Source organism: Gekko japonicus, unplaced genomic scaffold (genome assembly GCF_001447785.1).
Source record: "Gekko japonicus isolate JY-2015 unplaced genomic scaffold, Gekko_japonicus_V1.1 scaffold2836, whole genome shotgun sequence".
NCBI lineage: Eukaryota > Metazoa > Chordata > Lepidosauria > Squamata > Gekkonidae > Gekko > Gekko japonicus.
The window spans coordinates 81,108-99,916 of record NW_015161489.1 but is presented as its reverse complement, the minus strand read 5'-3'; the positions used below and the strand labels follow the sequence as shown (position 1 = coordinate 99,916).

At 49.2% G+C, this 18,809-nt stretch overlaps 1 protein-coding gene across 1 annotated transcript in view; it reads left to right on the top strand.

Moving 5' to 3' along the window:
- Window positions 1-18,809, top strand: part of LOC107125723 (A.superbus venom factor 1-like) — a 97,192-nt gene that overhangs the window by 23,090 nt on the left and 55,293 nt on the right. Inside the window, 8 exon segments of the mRNA XM_015429177.1 lie at window positions 218-333; window positions 855-1,001; window positions 4,162-4,374; window positions 6,777-6,971; window positions 8,705-8,866; window positions 8,967-9,096; window positions 10,045-10,116; window positions 12,147-12,347. Of these exon segments, the coding sequence (XP_015284663.1) occupies window positions 218-333; window positions 855-1,001; window positions 4,162-4,374; window positions 6,777-6,971; window positions 8,705-8,866; window positions 8,967-9,096; window positions 10,045-10,116; window positions 12,147-12,347 (1,236 nt within the window).

Below are 18,809 nucleotides of genomic sequence, written 5' to 3'. Positions count from 1 at the left end.
TAATGCACAGATGTTCAGGGGCTTGGGGCTGATGCACCACGATGCCTCAGCACATGAACAGATCTGAAAAGGTTCCCTGAAAACAGAGTCCAGAAAACTACATCCTCAGGAAGTGGAAGGACTGGGGCAGATGGAATTGGTTTTCAAACGTTACATTCCCCTCTCCCAACAACTGGGGCTTCACATTCTTATCTGCATCTCTTTCTTGCTTTCGCAGGCAATGACATGGTGGTAGCTGAACAAAGTGGCATTAAGATCGTGACCTCCCCCTACGAAATCCGCTTCACAAGAACCCCCAAGTACTTCAAGCCGGGAATGCCATATGAACTGACGGTACAGTACTATTAATTAAAGTCATCTTTTCTTCTTACGGCCCAGTCTCAGTGTTCAAAGAGACAAGATGAAGAATGCACATCTTGGTCTTGTCTGTATTAGCACATGCCTCAATTTGCCTTGGGACCAAACAGGAAAGCGAATGCACTTGGTTGTGGCTGTTTTTAAAGGAAACATTTTCTCCTTGAAAACACTAATTGTGGGTGGGAGCCAGTTTTGAAGAGCAAAACAGAGGGGAGGTTGAAGGGTTAAACCTTTTCTCTTTTCCTGTGCACAGCTCTGAGGCAAATTGAGGCTGCTCTAGCCTGCAGTTTGCAGTGGATGGACTAAGCGGGTGATCTGCGTCTCATCTGGTTGAGCCTACAGGATCAGATAAAGCTAGTTTAAAACTAGATCAACAGTCATAGGCAGCAGTGGAATTATATTCAGATATTCCAGATGAAGTGGAGAAGTGAGCTGGGCTCAGTGGAGGTTTCTGTGTGCTTCACGCTGGTTCTTTGTGCTCTTCTGATTTCTCCCAGGCCTTTGTCACCAACCCTGATGGCTCCCCAGCTCCAAATATCCCCGTGGTATCGGATCCCATCGTAGCGGAGGCGCTTACCCAGAGCGATGGAACTGCCAAACTTATCCTGAACACGCCAGCAAACCAACAACAGCTGAGAATCACAGTGAGTTGTTCTGAGATTGTGCCGAGTTTCACTCGGCTTGTGGCGACTGTCTATACCAGCGGTCCCCAACGTGGTCCCCATGGGCAGCATGGCGTCTTCCAGCACCTTTCCTGGTGCCCGCCAGCTGTTTGTAGAAAGTGGGGAGGGCTAACTAGGACTTCTTCCCAGCAAGGCCTCTGACCTTGACCACTGGAGATGGCTTCGGCAGCAGCCGCCTCCGCAGCACAAGCTTCTTCCCTGTGTGATCGGATCTAAGCTGTGGCAGCCATTCTCTGCACGGGTTCGGCTGTCAGGTTCCACAGCAAGTCACTCTTCACACACGTTTCCTAAGAAGCGTTATGCTTTATTGGTGTACAAGACTGGTACCATGTCCACAGGATTATTGTTAGGAATAGCTAGAAGGCGGGAACATCCCAATACATATAGCTGGGCAAGGCAGTTAGCTAAGCAAATGAACTTCGAGCGTGCGGGCGGGAAGACTCCCGGCGGGAGATTACATAATGAGCGGGAGAGTCGCAGGTTTTCCTGAGAGCAGAAAAATTCACACCAAATGTGGACCCCAAGCCTTCCCTACTTCACAAGGCCAGACTGATAACGGCGTCTAGCTCCCATGGCCTCCCTGGCATGTTTACGGCAAGCTGCTAAGCTGCAAGCGAGGCGGGAACAGGGAAGGGTAGACTACACAGATATGGCAGCTAGCTGACATCGGCTCTGTGGCAGCTATTTGGTGGCAGCCATTTGGTGGCTGCGCCCACCAGACTTTGGTCCAATCTGCATTGGTCTTTCCCGCCGCTGTGCCAATGAGCCCACATCGCCTGGCAAATTTCTTCCTGCATTTCATGCCGCATCCGCTCTCCTACTGTTTCGTCTCAGCGTTGTCCATCCGCATCATTTTATTGCCATTTAGTGGTGACTTCAAGGTCACTACGGCATCTCACTGTGTTATTTGGATTTGGTTTTAAGGTGGTTTAATTGCTCCTCCCCGCCCTCGGGCGGCTGTGAGTGATAAGCAGACCACTGGAGCCGAATTTTCCCTCCCCCCATCTTTTCTAAGGAGATACGCAAATTGTCACAAAGGAGACAGGTAAAGGTAAAGGTTTCCTTGCTCGAAAGCCGGTCGAATCCGACTTTAGGGTTGCGGTGCTCATCTCCGTTTCAAAGCCGAAGAGCCAGCGCTGTCCAAAGACGTTTCCGTGGTCATGTGGCCGGCATGACTAAATACCAAGGCGCACGGAACGCTGTTCCCTTCCCACCGAAGCGGTACCTATTTATCTACTTGCAATTTCTTGCTTTCGAACTGCTAGGTTGGCAGGAGCTGGAACTAGAGATGGGAGCTCACTCCGTCACACGGTGCACTCGGGTCTCGAACTGCTGAACTACTGACCTTCCACAGCCTGCAGTTCAGTGCCTTAACCACTTGAGCCACCGCAAGTTAGCTGAAAATCCAGTCGTCTGTGTTTAAAAGCAGCCAGGGAACATTTTTCTGCGATCATATTTTTTTTGGGGGTGGTGGTGGTTGGAAGCACGCCCACCCTTGAACCATTTGTTATTTCCTGGGGCAGTCCCCAGAACGCCCTGCCTGGCAACTGCTGGGTGTTTTGTGTTTTTTACCCAGCTCGTTGTGTCTTTCCTTCCCCCCCTGCCTCCCCCTCTGCCAGGTCACCCCCCCTTTACTTTCTGGGGGGGTTGCAGGTACCATTTCCTCCCTGCAGCGCAGCGCAGGGCCCTGCCGGCGCCCCCGAAAGGCCGCTCCTCTCCCCCCTCTCGCGCGCTCTCCCTCTGTCCTGACAGCGAGCTTTTCATACTGAGCCAAATGGAAGGCAAAGGAAGCTGGCGCCAAAGCAGGACAAAACAGCTTTACACAGCAAATGCAGGTTGGGCCGATGTCAGAATGCCAAAAGTGCCCACAAGCCCAAAAATGATGGGGAATTCTGGTCTATTCACAAAGCCAGTGTTCCTGGGGGAGCACGTGAGCTTTTAGGGGAGGGCTTCCTGCCCAGTGCACGATATAAGTGTTTGTTGGTCCAAGCCGATTCCGCTCACCCTAACACAGTGGTGGCGAACCTGTGGCACGGGTGCCAGGGGTGGCACTCAGAGCCCTCTCCGTGGGCCCGCGTGCCATCGTCCCAGCCAGGCCCAGACCGTCGTTAAAGTGTTGAATTCTCTGCCAAATAATTTTAAGTCAATGAAAGCATTTGGGATTGGTTTCCTTACTTTGTCTGGATCATCTTAAATTAATGTATGAGTTGTTTGTTCTAAAGTAAAACCTCAGTATTCAGGTTAAATTGCGGTGTTGGCACTTTGCGATAAATAAGTGGGTTTTGGGTCGCAGTTTGGGCACTCGGTCTCTAAAAGGTTCGCCATCACTGCCCTAGCAGAAGGGATGGAGGGATCCTTCCTGTTATACCAAAGTCCACCATCCTCCTCATTTTCTGTGCCGGGGAGGAATATGTGCCTTGATGCTAGGCCCTGTATAGGATTTTACCTGTGTGCGTGTAAGTTTGTGTGGAGTCTGATGGATGGGATGAGGTATACTTGTATGACTGTGCTTCATACTTTCACTTCTTTGAGGAAGGATATGACAGAAACCCTAAAACTTTGCTAGGGCTCAAGAGCGCCACCTAGAGTGTCTGAAATCTTGGACCCCTGGAGGGTTTACATTAGAATGACCCATTCATTTCCATTCTCCATTGGACCGTCCTGCCACATTTTGGACAAAGCACAATCCGGTTTGGGCCAGACCAGCTATTTGTCACGGAGGTTCAGAGCTTGATGGGGGAGGGACCATATTTTATAAAGCTCTGATTGGTATCAGTAGCCTGTGACATCATAGATCAGGCTTTGTGAGCCATTCGCTAAAAAGTACATACTGGGGCAGTTATTAAAATACAAAAAAACAAAAGTACATACTGGAACTCCAGTATTAAGGACTTTTGCCCTCAGACCACCCCTGCACAAATATGCAGATTATATAAAAGCACTTACTTGGTAGATACCCATTTTCCCAGGATCGGAGCCAATGCCTTCCTCTCCACATCTCAGATGTTATCTTTTTTTTCCCAGCAGAACTTGAAGTGGAGTTTCTGTTTTCCTTGTGATGGAATTAAAAGGATGCCATGGGTGCTTTCAGTCTTGACTGACGCCTCTCTCTCTCTTTTAGGTCAAAACCAGGCACCCGAAAGTCCAGGCCAATGCACAGGCCAGCAATACCATCTTGGCCAACGCCTACCAGACCCAGGGACAGTCTGGGAACTACCTCCATTTGGCCGTCACAGCCAGGGAGCTCAGGGCCGGGGATAACTTGCCGATCAATTTCAATGTGAAGACCAACAACCCAAATGTGATGAACCAGATCCATTATTTCACCTACATAGTAAGTGCAAGGGGAAATCCAAAGGCCAAATCCCCTTCTCCCTTTTAATTAGTACTCATGCTCTCTGGAAGGAGCCCTGGTAGCTGAAGATCGTGTAGGTCTGGAAAATCCTTATATCTCTAGGCAGGGGTCATTGCGTAGAAAAAAGGTTAAGGGGCTCATTAGCATAACTCATTTGCATACGTCATTTGCATATGAGCCAGTTTGGTGTAGTGGTTAAGTGCGCGGACTCTAATCTGGGAGAACCGGGTTTGATTCCCCACTCCTCCACTTGCACCTGCTGGTGTGACCTTGGGTCAGTCACAAGCTCTGGCACAGCTGTCCATGAAAAAGAGCAGTTTGTGTCAGAGCTCTCTCAGCCCCACCCACCTCACAGGGTGTCTGTTGTGGGGAGGGGAAGGGAAAGGAGTTTGTAAGCCGCTCTGAGACTCCAAGTGAAGGGCAGGGGGTATAAATCCAATCTCTTCTTCTTCATATGCCACACCCCCTGGCATCACCAGAAGTGAGTCAGAAGGCAACACCCACCGCTCAGGCTCCACCCCAATAATCTCCAGATTTCCCAACTCAGGTTAAAACCTGGGTCTCCCAAATCTTTGTCTGGAACACTAACCACTACACAACACTTCATGGGGCAGCAGCTGTCGAGTAGTAGCAACTGCATGAGTTATGCAAGTTGCATGGTGGCTGCTGTCTGGCCTGACATGCTCTTTCCCCCTACATTTTACTGACAGAAACAAATGCTTGAAGGCTGGGAGCCTTAGCAAGAAGTCGTGGGGGCAGGCTTGTTACTCCCGGAACACCGTTCCTTCGTTTTTCTTTTCGAAATGACCCCTGTCTCTGGGGAAACCATGCCCTAGCAGCCAACACCTCGCCCAAAGGAAGGGAGTGAGATGGCAATGCCTTGGCTAAGGGCCAAACTACAGATTACACAGCAACTCCATGCTTCCTCTTCTGTGTATGTTGCTTCCCTGGTTCGCCAGTTTGCACCAGAGAAAGGACAGACAGGAAGGGGTGCTTAACCCTTCCCCTGCCACTTGCTTTCCATCTGAAATCCCCCTCCCCCAGTTTCTGTTCCTCCCATAGGGGGTATGGAGCACAAAATTTTCAGGAAAATGTGAAGATGTCCTCCTGGGTATATTTAAGATTAAATTGCAAACAGCCATACTGCTTAAGGATGCTGGCTGTGATTATTTTTCCTGCGTCACAATTGTAGCAATGCCAACACCCCAAAGGAGAGTGATTGGCAGTCGTGGTTCTTGTATTCTTCTAACATATTGTAATCCACCTGGAGTTCAATTGATCGAAAGATAATTCATTAATGGGATAAATCTCCAGGGTCCTGTGACTAGGCCTCATGGAAAAGCAGGAACTGGGAATAGCCTGACCCACACTCTGTTCTCTTGAGAAGTTTGGTTTGAGGCCTTCTGAGGGGACTTCCATGTCACATGCCAGCAGTAGTGCAGGTAGGATTGCCAAATTCAGGAGGTGGTGGCAGCTACAAGCATGGACGGCTTCGAAAGGAAATTGGATAAACATCCGGAACAGAGGTCCATCAGTGGCTATTAGCCACAAGGTATAGATAGGAACTCTCAGTCTGGGGCAAGGGATGCTCTGTTTCTTGGTGCTTGGGGGGGCAACAGTGGGAGGGCTTCTAGTGTTCTGGCCCCACTGCTGGACCTCCTGAGGGCACCTGGTGTTTTTGGCAACCGTGTGACACAGAGTGTTGGACTGGATGGGCCATTGGCCTGATCCAACATTGGCTTCTCTTAAGTTCTTATAAGAGGGAATAAGATAAACATATGGAGCAGAGGTCCCTCAGGGGCTATTAGCCACAAGGTATAGGTAGGAACTCTCAGTCTGGGGCAAGGGATGCTCTGTATTCTTGGGCAACAGTGGGAGGGCTTCTAGTGTCCTGGCCCCACTGCTGGACCTCCTGAGGGCACCTGGTATTTCTGTCCACTGTGTGACACAGAGTGTTGGACTGGATGGGCCTTTGGCCTGATCCAACATTGGCTTCTCTTATGTTCTTATGTTCTTTAATTCCTGAAGATTGGGGGGGGGGAGCTTGGGGAGGGGAGGTACCTCAATGAGGTCACATGGTGCCACAGAGTCCACCCTCCAAAGCCGCCATTTTCTCCAGAGGAACTGATCTCTGTAGTCTGGAGATTAGTTGTCGTTCCAGGAGATCTCCAGGCCCTTCCTGAAGGTTGGCATCCTAGCAGTGCTTTATGTTCATTCCACCATGTACGTCATTCCAGCGACCCACAGTCACAAGCCCCGTGGAGCGCAAGGAATCTCCAGGAGCTTCCCTGGCTCTGAGCTGTGTGAATCCAGCCTCATCCCAGTCCCTGTGCTGAAGCCTCTTCCCTCTTACCAAGCCAGTTTCTTTTGTCCTCCATCAGATCATGACCAAAGGAAAGATTTTCAAGACCGGGAGGCAGCTGAAGGCCGCGGGGCAGAACCTGGTGACGATGTCTCTGCCCATCACCCCGGATCTCATCCCCTCTTTCCGAATTGTGGCTTACTTTCAAATCGGGAACAGCGAAATTGTGGCCGACTCTGTCTGGGTGGATGTGAAAGATACCTGCATGGGAACGGTAGGTGAAGTGGCTGCAGCTGGGGAAGGGGGGGCAGAAGAATGCATAAATCCACAATCTGGAAAATCCCACCCTCTTCCAGATTTGCTTCAATTTTGATTAGAAAGTGTGAGGACCTAGGGGGCCACAGTCAGATGTATTAACACATGCCAGGGTTCCTTATTATCTGACTGGCTGCCACACAGGATATTACACAGGAACACTTTTGGGAAATATGTGGACTTTAAGAGCTCATGCCCTAAACCAGGGGTGTCAAACATGTGGCCCAGGGGCCGGATCAGGCCCCCGGAGGTCTTCTCTCAGGCCCGCAGTGGAAGTGGCTGTCTTCTGCTGCTACTTCCAGTTCTGCTGCTGCTGTGTCATCGTAGGTCTGCAACTTCCAACTACACACCTGAGCAGCAAACTCAAGATTGCAACAGCACAGACATTGTGATGCAATAATTCAGAGCAAGAGGTGTCCGTTATCAGACACTGCTAAATAAACAAAATTTTGCAAGAGTGCTAATGTTTTAAGCATGTTTTAAAGTTAAAAAAACCACCCCTTTGTGTTTCTGTCCTTTATAAAGTTTAATATCTCCGCTGCCTGGCATTACATTTTATGACACACGTGGCCCGGCCCGACAAGGTCTCATTTATGTCAGATCCGGCCCTCATAACAAATGAGTTCAACACCCCTGGTTTATCATATAATTCTTCTGTTGTAAGGTAAACGAGTCTATTCCTACCTTTTCCCAAGGTCGGCATGGCACTTTCATGTGGATGTAGGGTATTCTTTTGTTTTCTGTCTTTAAATAAGTGTACCGATTTCACATAAGGTTTCAGCTGGGCATTTGTACAGTCTACACATTCCTGTGCTCTCCTCAGACAGCTCTCTATCCCCATATGTGACGAGTGTATCGGCTGCATTGTGTCCGATTGCAATGCCTCAGGGATGATCGCTCTGTTACCCTTAAAAAGAATCCCACCCTGGACCCTAAATCCATCCCTCATGGCGAACTATGGAGCAGCCTCTCCTGGTAACTCAAGTTTTTCTGCAGGCCGGCCTGTCAGGATAATCTGCTTGAATATCTGGAGACGCTTGTCCCGAGCTGTCGCTGCCTGTATTGCCTGTAACAAGGTCCATCAGTGGCTATTAGCCACAAGGTATAGATAGGGACTCTGGGGCAAGTGATGCTCTGTCATCTTGGTGCTTGGGTGGGGGGTCAACAGTGGGAGGGCTTCTAATGTCCTGGCCCCACTGGTGGACCTCCTGATGGCACCTGGTATTTCTGGCCACTGTGTGATTTATTTTATTTATTTATATTTATTTATATTTGAATTTCTACCCCGCCCTACCCCGAAGGCTCAGGGCGGTGATACAGAGTGTTGGACTGGATGGGCCTTTGGCCTGATCCAACATTGGCATCTCTTATGTTCTTATATTCTTATGTTCTTATGTCTCATGTATGTCAGATCCGGCCCTGCCCTAGACATCCCTACGTACAACGGGCAGGCCCGGATTAGGTCCCCAGTCCCTATTTGTCAGGCCATAGATCGAAACAGTATCTTGAGAAGTATGGTTGTGCCCTTGTTCTGTTGTAAGGAAAATCAATGTATGGGAGATGCGTAAGGCATCCTAAAGGACTTAAAAGTTTGATCCGAGGCCATGAACCGCGCTTCTTCCCCACAAAGACTTACCACCAGGCCCTTTCCCGGTCTCAAACCTCATCCTTGCTGTCACCCTTGTTCAACAGCTGGTGGTGACAGGTGCAACCGATGCAGATAACGAAGTCCACAGCCCAGGATCAAGAATGAAGCTCAAGCTGGAAGGAGACGCGAATGCTCACGTCGGCCTGGTGGCTGTCGACAAAGCCGTCTACGTCCTCAACAAGAAGTACAAGCTGACCCAAGCAAAGGTGAGCCGAGGTGTTCCCCGTGGCGGGAGCACCCGTCGCGGATTGTCTCCGACCTCGGCATGCGCTGAGTCCGCTCTCATTGGTTTCTTTTGCACGGCAGATCTGGGACACGGTGGAGAAGAGTGACATCGGATGCACAGCTGGGAGTGGCAGTAACCACGTGGGAGTGTTTCTGGATGCCGGACTGGCCCTGGAGACCAGCAACAAGATCACCACACCCCAAAGAACAGGTATTTCATCCGTCTATTTGGTGACATTATTTATAGTCCTCCTGTCTCGCCTGGACTCAAGGCAAATGACACAGAGTGAGTCAATACAATCCACAGGATGGGATATTCAATAAACAGTGCCACAGGATTCGGGTTGTAGGGCCAAGCAGAAGTCTAGAAACAGAACCGAGGCAAAGCATAAGTGTGAACATGACACATTAAATGAATGCAAATTTCCATAAAGGTTTCCCTTGCTCAAAAGCTAGTCAAATCCGACTCTAGGGGGCCAGCAAGCTCTACACAGCAGAATAGACCACAGACCAGAATAATTTCTCCAAGTACAGTGCAACTGCATTGCCTGTTTAACCAGAGGATAAATTCCCTGTGCCACCGCTCCCCTAGAAGCGGTGAATAGAAGTAATACTAACAATTTATTTTATTTTTAGTTTATACTTATATTTATACCCCTCCCACCCTGTAAACAGGCTCTGGGTGGCTTACAGAAGACAGCAGAGTGTGCCGAATTAGCAGAAAACCATAAAAATAGTGGCAATACAAAACAATAACTTAGCTCACCATACATATTGCTTTATCCTGTAATAGAACCTCTTAATATACTAATAAAACACGAAATGCATGTATTTGGGGGGCAAATGATATGTATCAAGTGGGTTTGAGGATACATATTCGAAAAAAATAAACCATTTATCCCAAAAATTGTTTATGGCCTGTAACTCTGACCTTCGAAATAGCAGCCTTTGGGGACTGTCCCAAGCATGGCAATGTTACGTGTGGGTAGGACCGCGGGGTGCAGTTCTGTTTTCTCCTACGTGGGAGTAGGTTCTGTTCACCTTGGCCGGATTTGCGGGATCCGTGCGCACAAAAACTGGAATCCAGCAGAGTTTCCTTATTTCAAACCAGTGGAATAATTTCCTGTTCTTGCCCCCCGCACCATTTTCCCCGCCCCAGATCCAAAGTGCCAGCAGCCCGCAAGACGCCGCCGCCGCTCTTTGCAGCTTCTGGACTCCAAGGCCAGCAAAGGTACGTGGGAAGGAGCGGGGCCCTGGTGGGCTAACCCCGAGAGGTCCAAATGTCATGAGTGATGGCATGAATGGTGCGTGAGATCGGAAGCTTGCTTGCATGCAAAGACTGCTTGCATTGGAGGGCGTGCAGTGGAGGTGACGGGCAGTAGGTTCAGGACAGACAAAAGGAAAGCCTTCTGGACGCGAGTGATTAAAATGCGGAATTCAGTTCCAGCGAAGGTAGCAATGGCCACAAGGACAGACATCTTTAAAAGGGGATTAGACAGATTCATGAAGGAGAGGTCCATCAGTGGCTCCTAACCACAGTGACTAAAGGGAACCTCCACACACTGTACCTCTGAATTTGAGTGCCAGGTGGCAACCTCAGGGAAAGGCCTCATCCTCTATGTCCTGTTGTTGGACCTCCAGAGGAACTGGTTCACCACTGTGTGAGACAGGATGCTGGACTAGGTGAAGTGCTGAGAAAGGCCTTCGGAGCTCACCTTAGGGCCCAGTCTGGCTGGCCCGACTTGGAGGTGGGCTCCGAAGGCATTTAAATGCCTTCGGAGCTCTCTTCTGAACCTGCCCACGCCATGAAAACATGGAGGTTCGTGGGCGGATGAGACAAACCAGTCTCCCAAACCCCTGGTTCATGATGAACCCGGGTTCGTAAATCATTTCATACCCATCCCTACTGCTGAGTTCACTTAGGATTCTTTGATGAGGAACTTTATCAAAAGCTTTCTGGAAGTCAAGGTAAACAACATCTATTGGGTCCCCCTTGTCCACATGTTTGTTCACCCCCTCAAAGAACTCTAAAAGGCAAGTGAGACAAGATCTTCCCTTGATTCCTCCTCAGTAGATTGTGTTCGTCAATGTGCCTACTAATTCTATCTCTTTAATAATGGATTCCACCAACTTACTCTGTCTCGATGTTAGACCGTGTGGCGTCCTCTTATTTGGGAGGACTGGTTTTCACTTGAAATGTGCTCTTTGCTTTTGTAAACTGGGTAGTTTCTGCTGCCACCAGGAATTTAAGGAATTCCAAACCTTCTCTCCTTTACTGTTGGTAAAGTGACCTAGAGTCTGGGCTTTTCAGAGGTCTCTGTGGCCCTGAGGATTGAACTGAATTCTGGGTTAAACTTAAACAAAATATGATTTATTGATTTAGGAACAAAAAGGAGTTGCTGGTGAACTGTAACTGTTATGGGGAAGAGAAACTAGCAAGGTATCACACACAGTCTTTTGATCATAAGATCCCTCTCTGACAGGAATCACTCTTTCACTAGGCAGTCACACTGGCAAAGCTCTTTGTATTAATTCTCTTTATAACTTTGGAGTCTCACAGACCCTTCTCATAGCTCCTTCACATTTAACTCTTAAGGCTGTATATACTGAACTCTAAACTAATTTTCCACATAGACTCTGTCAGCTCATTCACTGACTCTGACTCCAACTCAAAACTCCAACTGATTTCTCTAACTGACTTTTCATAACTCTTCAAGACACACACAGAGATTCTTTTTCAAAAACTCTTCCCACACTCTCTCATCCTCCAATCACACCACACTTGTCTCCCTCGATCACTCTACTCTGCTATCACGGCACTCCAACCAAACATTTAAAGGAACACACACACTCTTAAAACAAGGAATCATTACAGACTGACTGGCCTGTAATTTCCCGGTTCTCCTCTGGAACCTTTTTTAAAGACAGGGTTTACATTAGCTACCTTCTAGTCCTCGAGAATGAAGCAATAGATTGCATATTTTTTGTCACGAGATCCACAAGTTCACATCTGAGTTCTTTCAGAACCCTTGGATGTATGCCATCTGGACCTGGTGATTCGTCAGTGTTTAAATTTGTCCATCAGTCATTGGATCGCCTCTCTCATCACCTCAGTCCCACTCAGGTCTTTCAATACCCCTCCCGAAATCAGCGGTTCTGGAGTAGGCAAGCACCTCTTACCCTCCATCGTGAAGACAGAGCCAAAAAATGCATTTACCTTTTCTGCCGTTTCCCTGTTTCACGGAGGCTTGTGTGTTTCAGTCGCCCAGTATCAGGACCGGCTGCTGAAGACGTGCTGTGAAGACGGCATGCAGGACAACCCCATGGGCCACAGCTGCGAGAAGCGGGCCGAGTACATCCTCGAGCAGAATGAGTGCAAGGCGGCCTTCCTGGAATGTTGCCAATACATCAGGAGCATCCGAGACGAGAACGCGCGGGAGGAACAGCTGGTCCTGTCAAGAAGCAAGTAGAGGGTTTCGGGGTTCTTTCGGGGCTAGGGGAGGGACGCAGTGTAGGGTTGCCGAGTCTGGGTTGGCACGTTCCTGGAGATTTGGGGGTGGAGTCTAGGGAGGACAGGGAACTCAGTGGTGTACAACGTCTCCAAGACATCCGTTTCCTCCGGGGGAACTGATCTCTCGTCTGGAGATCAGTGGTGATTCGGAGAGATCTCCAGGCCCCACTTGGAGTTTATAGTACAGAAACGGAGGGTCACTGTGTTAGGAAGGTATGGAAGGTATTTAAAAATATACGACACTGAGTATATTAGATGTATGCTTAAGGTAGATCCATGTTGTGCTTTTTATTTTTATGTTTATTTTTTATTTTTTTCTATACTATTATATAAATATTGGTGTCAAGCAGGGCTCCTTTTGTAGCAGGAACTCCCTTGCATATTAGGTGACACGCCCCTAATGTAGCGAATGCTCCAAGAGCTTACAGTAGCCCCTGTAAGAAGAGCTCTGTAAGCTCTCAGACGATTGGCTACATTCAGAGGTCATTTCGGGGGGGGTCAGGGTAAGTTGCTTCCTCCCTGCCTCTCCCCACCCCTGCCTGCCTGGGGCCAGGGAGGGCCTTGGCGGGGCTTCCTTGCACTCCCGCCGGCCTTGTAGGTCCACCGCCAGGCCCCTCATGGGGCTCGGCAGTGGAGCTGCAAGGCTGGCGGTGGCGGCCGGGACCGTTGGGGCCTGGGTGTGTAGCCTTATGGCACACTTCCGGTGATGTCAGGAGGTGTGGCCTTATGACACACTTCCGGTGATGTCAGGGGGTGTGGCATATGCTAATGTGTTATGCTAATGAGTTCCCCTAGCTCTTTTTCTACGAAACGACCCCTGGCTACATTAGGGAGGGTGTTGCCTAATATGCAAAGGAGTTCCTGCTACAAAAAAAGAGCCCTGGTCAAGTATTACCAAACATAGGTTCACCAAAACAATACATCAAAGCGCAGGTTTCCACTGTGTTCAAACATTCAAGGAACACCTTGTCAGTTTCACAGTCACTAGGCTGCGGTCACACCCACTGAATAATCCACTTTCAATCCACTTCCAATGCACTTTCCAACTGGATTTTCCCAGTTCACACAGTAAAAATCCAGTTGGAAAGTTCACTGAAAGTGGATTATTCACTGGGTGTGACCGCAGCCACTAGTCCCACGGGACTCTAGTAATTTACCCGTATCGAATACAATCTTTTTCAAGGACAGAGATATACATACAAGACGTAAGGTGCAATAAATTCGCTGTGTGAGTATAAAACTCTGCCTGGTAGAACTTGAGAGATACGTTCTCCTAAATAAGTTATTATGTTTGCCGCAAGGGTTCCGACAGGACCCTCGAAAATATGCTGCTATTTTAAGAGTTTTATACTCACAAAGAGAATTCATTGCGCCGTATGTCTTGTATGTACATCACTGTCTTTGAAGAAGATTGTATTCGATAGGGGTAAATTACTAAATGCCCGTGGGGCTAGTGATTGTGAAACTGACAAGGTGCTGTTTGAATGTTTGAACACAGTATAAACCTGCACTTTGATGTACTGTTTTGGTGAACCTGTGTTTGGTAATACTTGACACCAATATTTATACAATAGTATAGAAATATTTTTAAAAGAAAAAGAAAAAGACCACCATGGATCTACCTTAAGCATACATCTATTATACACAGTGCATAAATCTTTCCATACCCACTTGGAGTTTGGCAACCCCAGGTGGAAGATTTTCCTGGGTATAACTGGATTCGTTCCTCCATAGGGTTTTCTCTGAATAGCAGCTGTCTCCAGGTGGAAGATTTCCCGGGTACGTCTCACAAACATGCCGGGAAGGGAGTGCAAACGCTTTTGAGAAGTTTTTTTCTCATTTGTATCTGCCAAGGTCTGTGGGGCTTTACAGAGCCTTATAAGCAAAAAGACAGAGGAAGAGGGAAGGAAAGCTCAGGGCCCTGCGGGACTTAGTACAATTCTGCAGGGCCTGCAAGACGGAGCTCTTCCGCCAGGCTTTCAGTTAGGAGCCGCCCACCACCCACTGCCCACCAGCACTACCATTACTATCTACCACTACTGTCATCAACTACATGGTGGTGGGTCGGCCCTTTAAGAGATCGCGGGAGGCCGCAGTATCACCAAAGCGGGGCCCTAGTATTACATCTGTTTACACGCCACCTCAAACCGAACAAACAGTTATCATCACTACGAGCACTTTATTGTATTAATTGCATTTAAGTGTATGTAATGTAGGACTGTAGGAGCTGCGGTGGCTCAAGTGGTTAAGACGCTGAGCTGCAGGCTGTGGAAGGTCGGTAGTTCGGCAGTTTGAGACCCGAGTTGCAGAGTCGCGGATAAGCTCGCCGCCTCTAGTTCCAGCTCCTGCCAACCTAGCAGTTCGAAAGCAAGAAATTGCAAGTAGATAAATAGGTACCGCTTCGGTGGGAAAGTAACAGCATTCCATGCACCTCGGTGTTTAGTCATGTCGGCCACATGACCACGGAAACATCTTCAGACAACGCTGGCTCTTCGGCTTTGAAACGAAGATGAGCACCGCAACCCTAGAGTCGGATTTGACTGGCTTTCGAGCAAGGGAACCTTTACCCTTAATTTACACCAAACAAGGAGCTGCGGTGGCTCAAGTGGTTAAGACGCTGAACTGCAGGCTGTGGAAGGTCGGTAGTTCAGCAGTTCGAGACCCGAGTTGCCGCGTGACAGAGTGAGTTCCTGCCTCTAGTTCCAGCTCCTGCCAACCTAGCAGTTCGAAAGCAAGAAATGGCAAGTAGATAAATAGGTACCACTTCGGTGGGAAGGGAACAGCGTTCCGTGCGCCTCGGCGTTTAGTCATGCCAGCCACCTGACCACGGAAAGGTCTTCGGACAGTGCTGGCTCTTTGGCTTGGAAACGGAGATGAGCACCGCAACCCTAGAGTCGGACTCGACTGGCTTTCGAGCAAGGGGAACCTTTACCTTTTTAATGTAGGACTGTTTTATCTTGTTTTTAATTGTTTTATCTTGGCACATGGCACCGTTAATTGCGAGCCGCCCTGAGCCCATCCGCGGGGAGGGCGGGATATAAATCCAATAGAATAAAAATAAATAAAATAAAAAAATTAAAGATATGGGGTAATAAAAGACACGGGAGGATAAAAATAAATAAAAGACAAGGGATAGAGCCGCACACACACTCCGCTGGGGAGAAAGGGTCCTGCGTAGGTATCTGCCCACCTGTCTGGGCAACGAGGAATTTACCCAGCTGGCCACATCCAAAGTGGGTAGCCATTTTTGAGGGGCTCACCTCTCCAGCCCGGTTCCGCACCCCCTGCAGAAATAGGGGCTTGGGTCCGGCCACCGCTTTCCGTCTTCTTGTCAAGCAGACCTCTCTCTCCAAGCACCACGGGAGGGTCCCAGGGATTTCAGAGGCCGCTCGCCTCCCCTGGTGCTGAAGATGGGGCCATTTCTAAGGGACTGAGCCTGTACTGTGGTGTCAATATACCCAGGCAGGGCTGCCAACTCCTGTTTGGGAAATTCCTGGAGACCTGGCAGTGGTGCCCGGGGAGGGCGGAGTTTGGAGCGGGAGCTCAGCGGGCGTATGATGCCAGTGTGCTGCCAGGCAACTGGCTGGGGGAGGAGGGTTTACTGGCAGCAGGGGAAGGTCTAATCCTGAATCACAGTGCCGTGGCTGGCAACAGTGTGATGTCACTTCCCTTGTGCACTGGAACTGATGTCATCACTTCACCAGCAACGCAGGATGCTCTGGTATCTGGGCAAAAACTCTATGGTGGACACCTTTGTCTGTTGTGGGGAGGGGAAGGGAAAGGAGACTGTAAGCCTCTCTGAGATTCCTTTGGGTAGTGAAGGGCCATGGGGTATAAATCCAATCTCCTCCTCCTCCTCTTCTTCTTCCTCTTCCTCTTCCTCTTCTTCTTCCTCTTCTTCCTCCTCTTCTGCCTCTTCTTCTTCCTCTTCCTCTTTCTCTTCTTCTTCTTAAGAACATAAGAACATAAGAGACGCCAATGTTGGATCAGGCCAAAGGCCCATTCAGTCCAACACTCTGGGTCACACAGGGGCCAGAAATACCAGTGGCATCAGGAGGTCCACCGGTGGGGCCAGGACATTAGAAGCCCTCCCACTTCTCCTTCTCCTCATAGAATTTTTGCCCAAATACCAGTGCATCCCACGTTACTAGCTACATGATGTCATCACTTCCGGTGTGTACTGGAAGTCACCTTGCCATGTGGCTGGCAACACCACTGCCAAGTCAGCCTGGGCCTTCCCCCGCTGCTGGCAAATCCCCCCTCTGGCCAGCGGATCAGCTGCAGGGGGTGATGGGGGCCTGGCAGCCCTGCGCCCTTTGAAGCTGCCGTTTTGTCCAGAGCAACGGACCTCTGTCGCCTGGGGACCAGTCGTAGTGCCGGGAGATCTCCAGGCCTCCCATGGAGGATAAACCAAAATGAGAGAATCACGGAAAGTAGATAAAGAAACCAAAACAAAACCATGGCGCAGTTACTAAGACGTCTCCGTGCACATGTTGGTTAAACAAACAGCTTCAATCCACACTGAGCAATCAAGTTTATATTACACAGATATGCAGGGGCCTGTAAGATGGAGCTCTTCCACCAGGCTTTCGCTTAGGAGCCGCCACGGAGGAACAAGCGACTGAAGCCATCTATTACGGCCCGCTTGCTACTGGAACTCTACTGGGGATACTGGCAATGTCCCCTTTAAGATGTGGAGTCTTGTGAGCAGAAATTCTACATTGTGAGCTACTGGCATTAAAGCAGTGAACGAGCGATTGGGCTACTGTATAAATCAGTTGGCTCTGGAGCCCTCCTTCCTGAGCTATGACAAAAATGAGTGAGCCAGCGGCTAAAAAACCGTGAGCTAGCTCACACTCACTCAGCTTAGAGGGAACACTGGATACTGGTCTAGTCATAGTGGACCATCTTACAATGATTGCCCTCCACAGTTTGCTATTGTACTTAATCTGCACTTTATGTATTGTTGTTGAATTTTATCTGTGCTTTATTGTGATTTTAACTCACTGTACGCCGCCTTGAGCCTGCTTGTCAGGCAAGGCGGGATATAAATCGAAATAAATAAATAAATAAATAAATAATACCTTACAAGGGGCATTTACTTTTGAAAAAAGTAATTTTTTTTATTGTAATGCACCTTGTAAGGTATCTGTGTAATGTAACTTTTATTGCTCAGTGTGGCCTCAGATAGAGAAATCCCTCCTCCTTTTGTTTGCCTCAGATCCTATCCTTCTGGTCTTCTTCCAGAAGGTTCCAAGGAGGACATGAGTCAGGAGGGGCATTTTGACTTTGAGGCCAGTCCACTCAACCCACGTGACATACTAAACGAAGTTTGTTCAGACGGGCCAGTTCCCATCTGTTTTAGGGTAACCTCTGAGTAGCAGCAGAGTTCATATTAACCATTTGTTTCCCAAAGCTGAACATCTTATACAAATTATCTGCAATGCTCCCTCTAAGCTGCGGAGTCTTGTGAGCAAAAATTCTACTTTGTGAGCTACTGGCATTCAAGTTGCAAGCGAGCCATTTGGCTGCTGCATCAAGTAGTTTGCTCCGGAGCCGCCCTTCCTGAGCAAAGAAAAAAAATGTCTGAGCTGGAGGCTAAAAAACTGTGAGCCAGCTCACGCTGACTCAGTTTAGAGGGAACGCTGGTTACCTGTGTGGTGGACACTGGTCAATACAGCAGTTGTTGCAAGGGCTAAGGGGTGAAGCCGAAAACTTCAGGGAACAGGAGAACAAATTTAGAGTTCAGTGGCACCTTCAAGACCAACCAAAGGTTTATTCAAGGTATGAGCTTTGTTGGTCTTCAAGGTGCCCGACTGGACTCTAAATTTGTTCTACTGCTTCAGACCAACATGGCTGACCACCTGGAACTATCTTCAGGGAACAGGTAAGAGTCTGGGGGAGCAGGGTTCGTTTCGTAGAAAAAGAGCTAGGGGAACTCATTAGCATAACTCATTAGCATATGCCACACACCCTGACATCAGGGGCCCGGCGGCGGACCTGCAATGCCGGCGGGAGTGCGAGGAAGCCCCGCCAAGGCCCTCCCTGGCCCCAGGCAGGCGTGGGGAGAGGCGAGGAGGAAGCAACTTACCCTCCCCCTTCTCCTGCCTCCTCCTGGCTGAATGAGGGCTGGAAGCGGGGTGGCTGGAAGCAAGGGGCGGGGCTTCGTTGTGTGCCCCGCCCCTCGCACCTCACCCGGGGGAACTGCGATCCGGCATTGTCTAAGTCTAGGCCTGCGCTTTTGCACATTGACAGTATATGGGAGGCATGGAGTGCCAACTCAGAGCACGCCAAAATGCAAACCATCTGCAGACGCTTGAGATCCCTGTGCTGGCAATCTCCATGGTGTTCTGAGTACAAGAAGCCACCAGATTCCTTCCACGTTAGATCTCTAGAATCGCCAGCCGTGCATG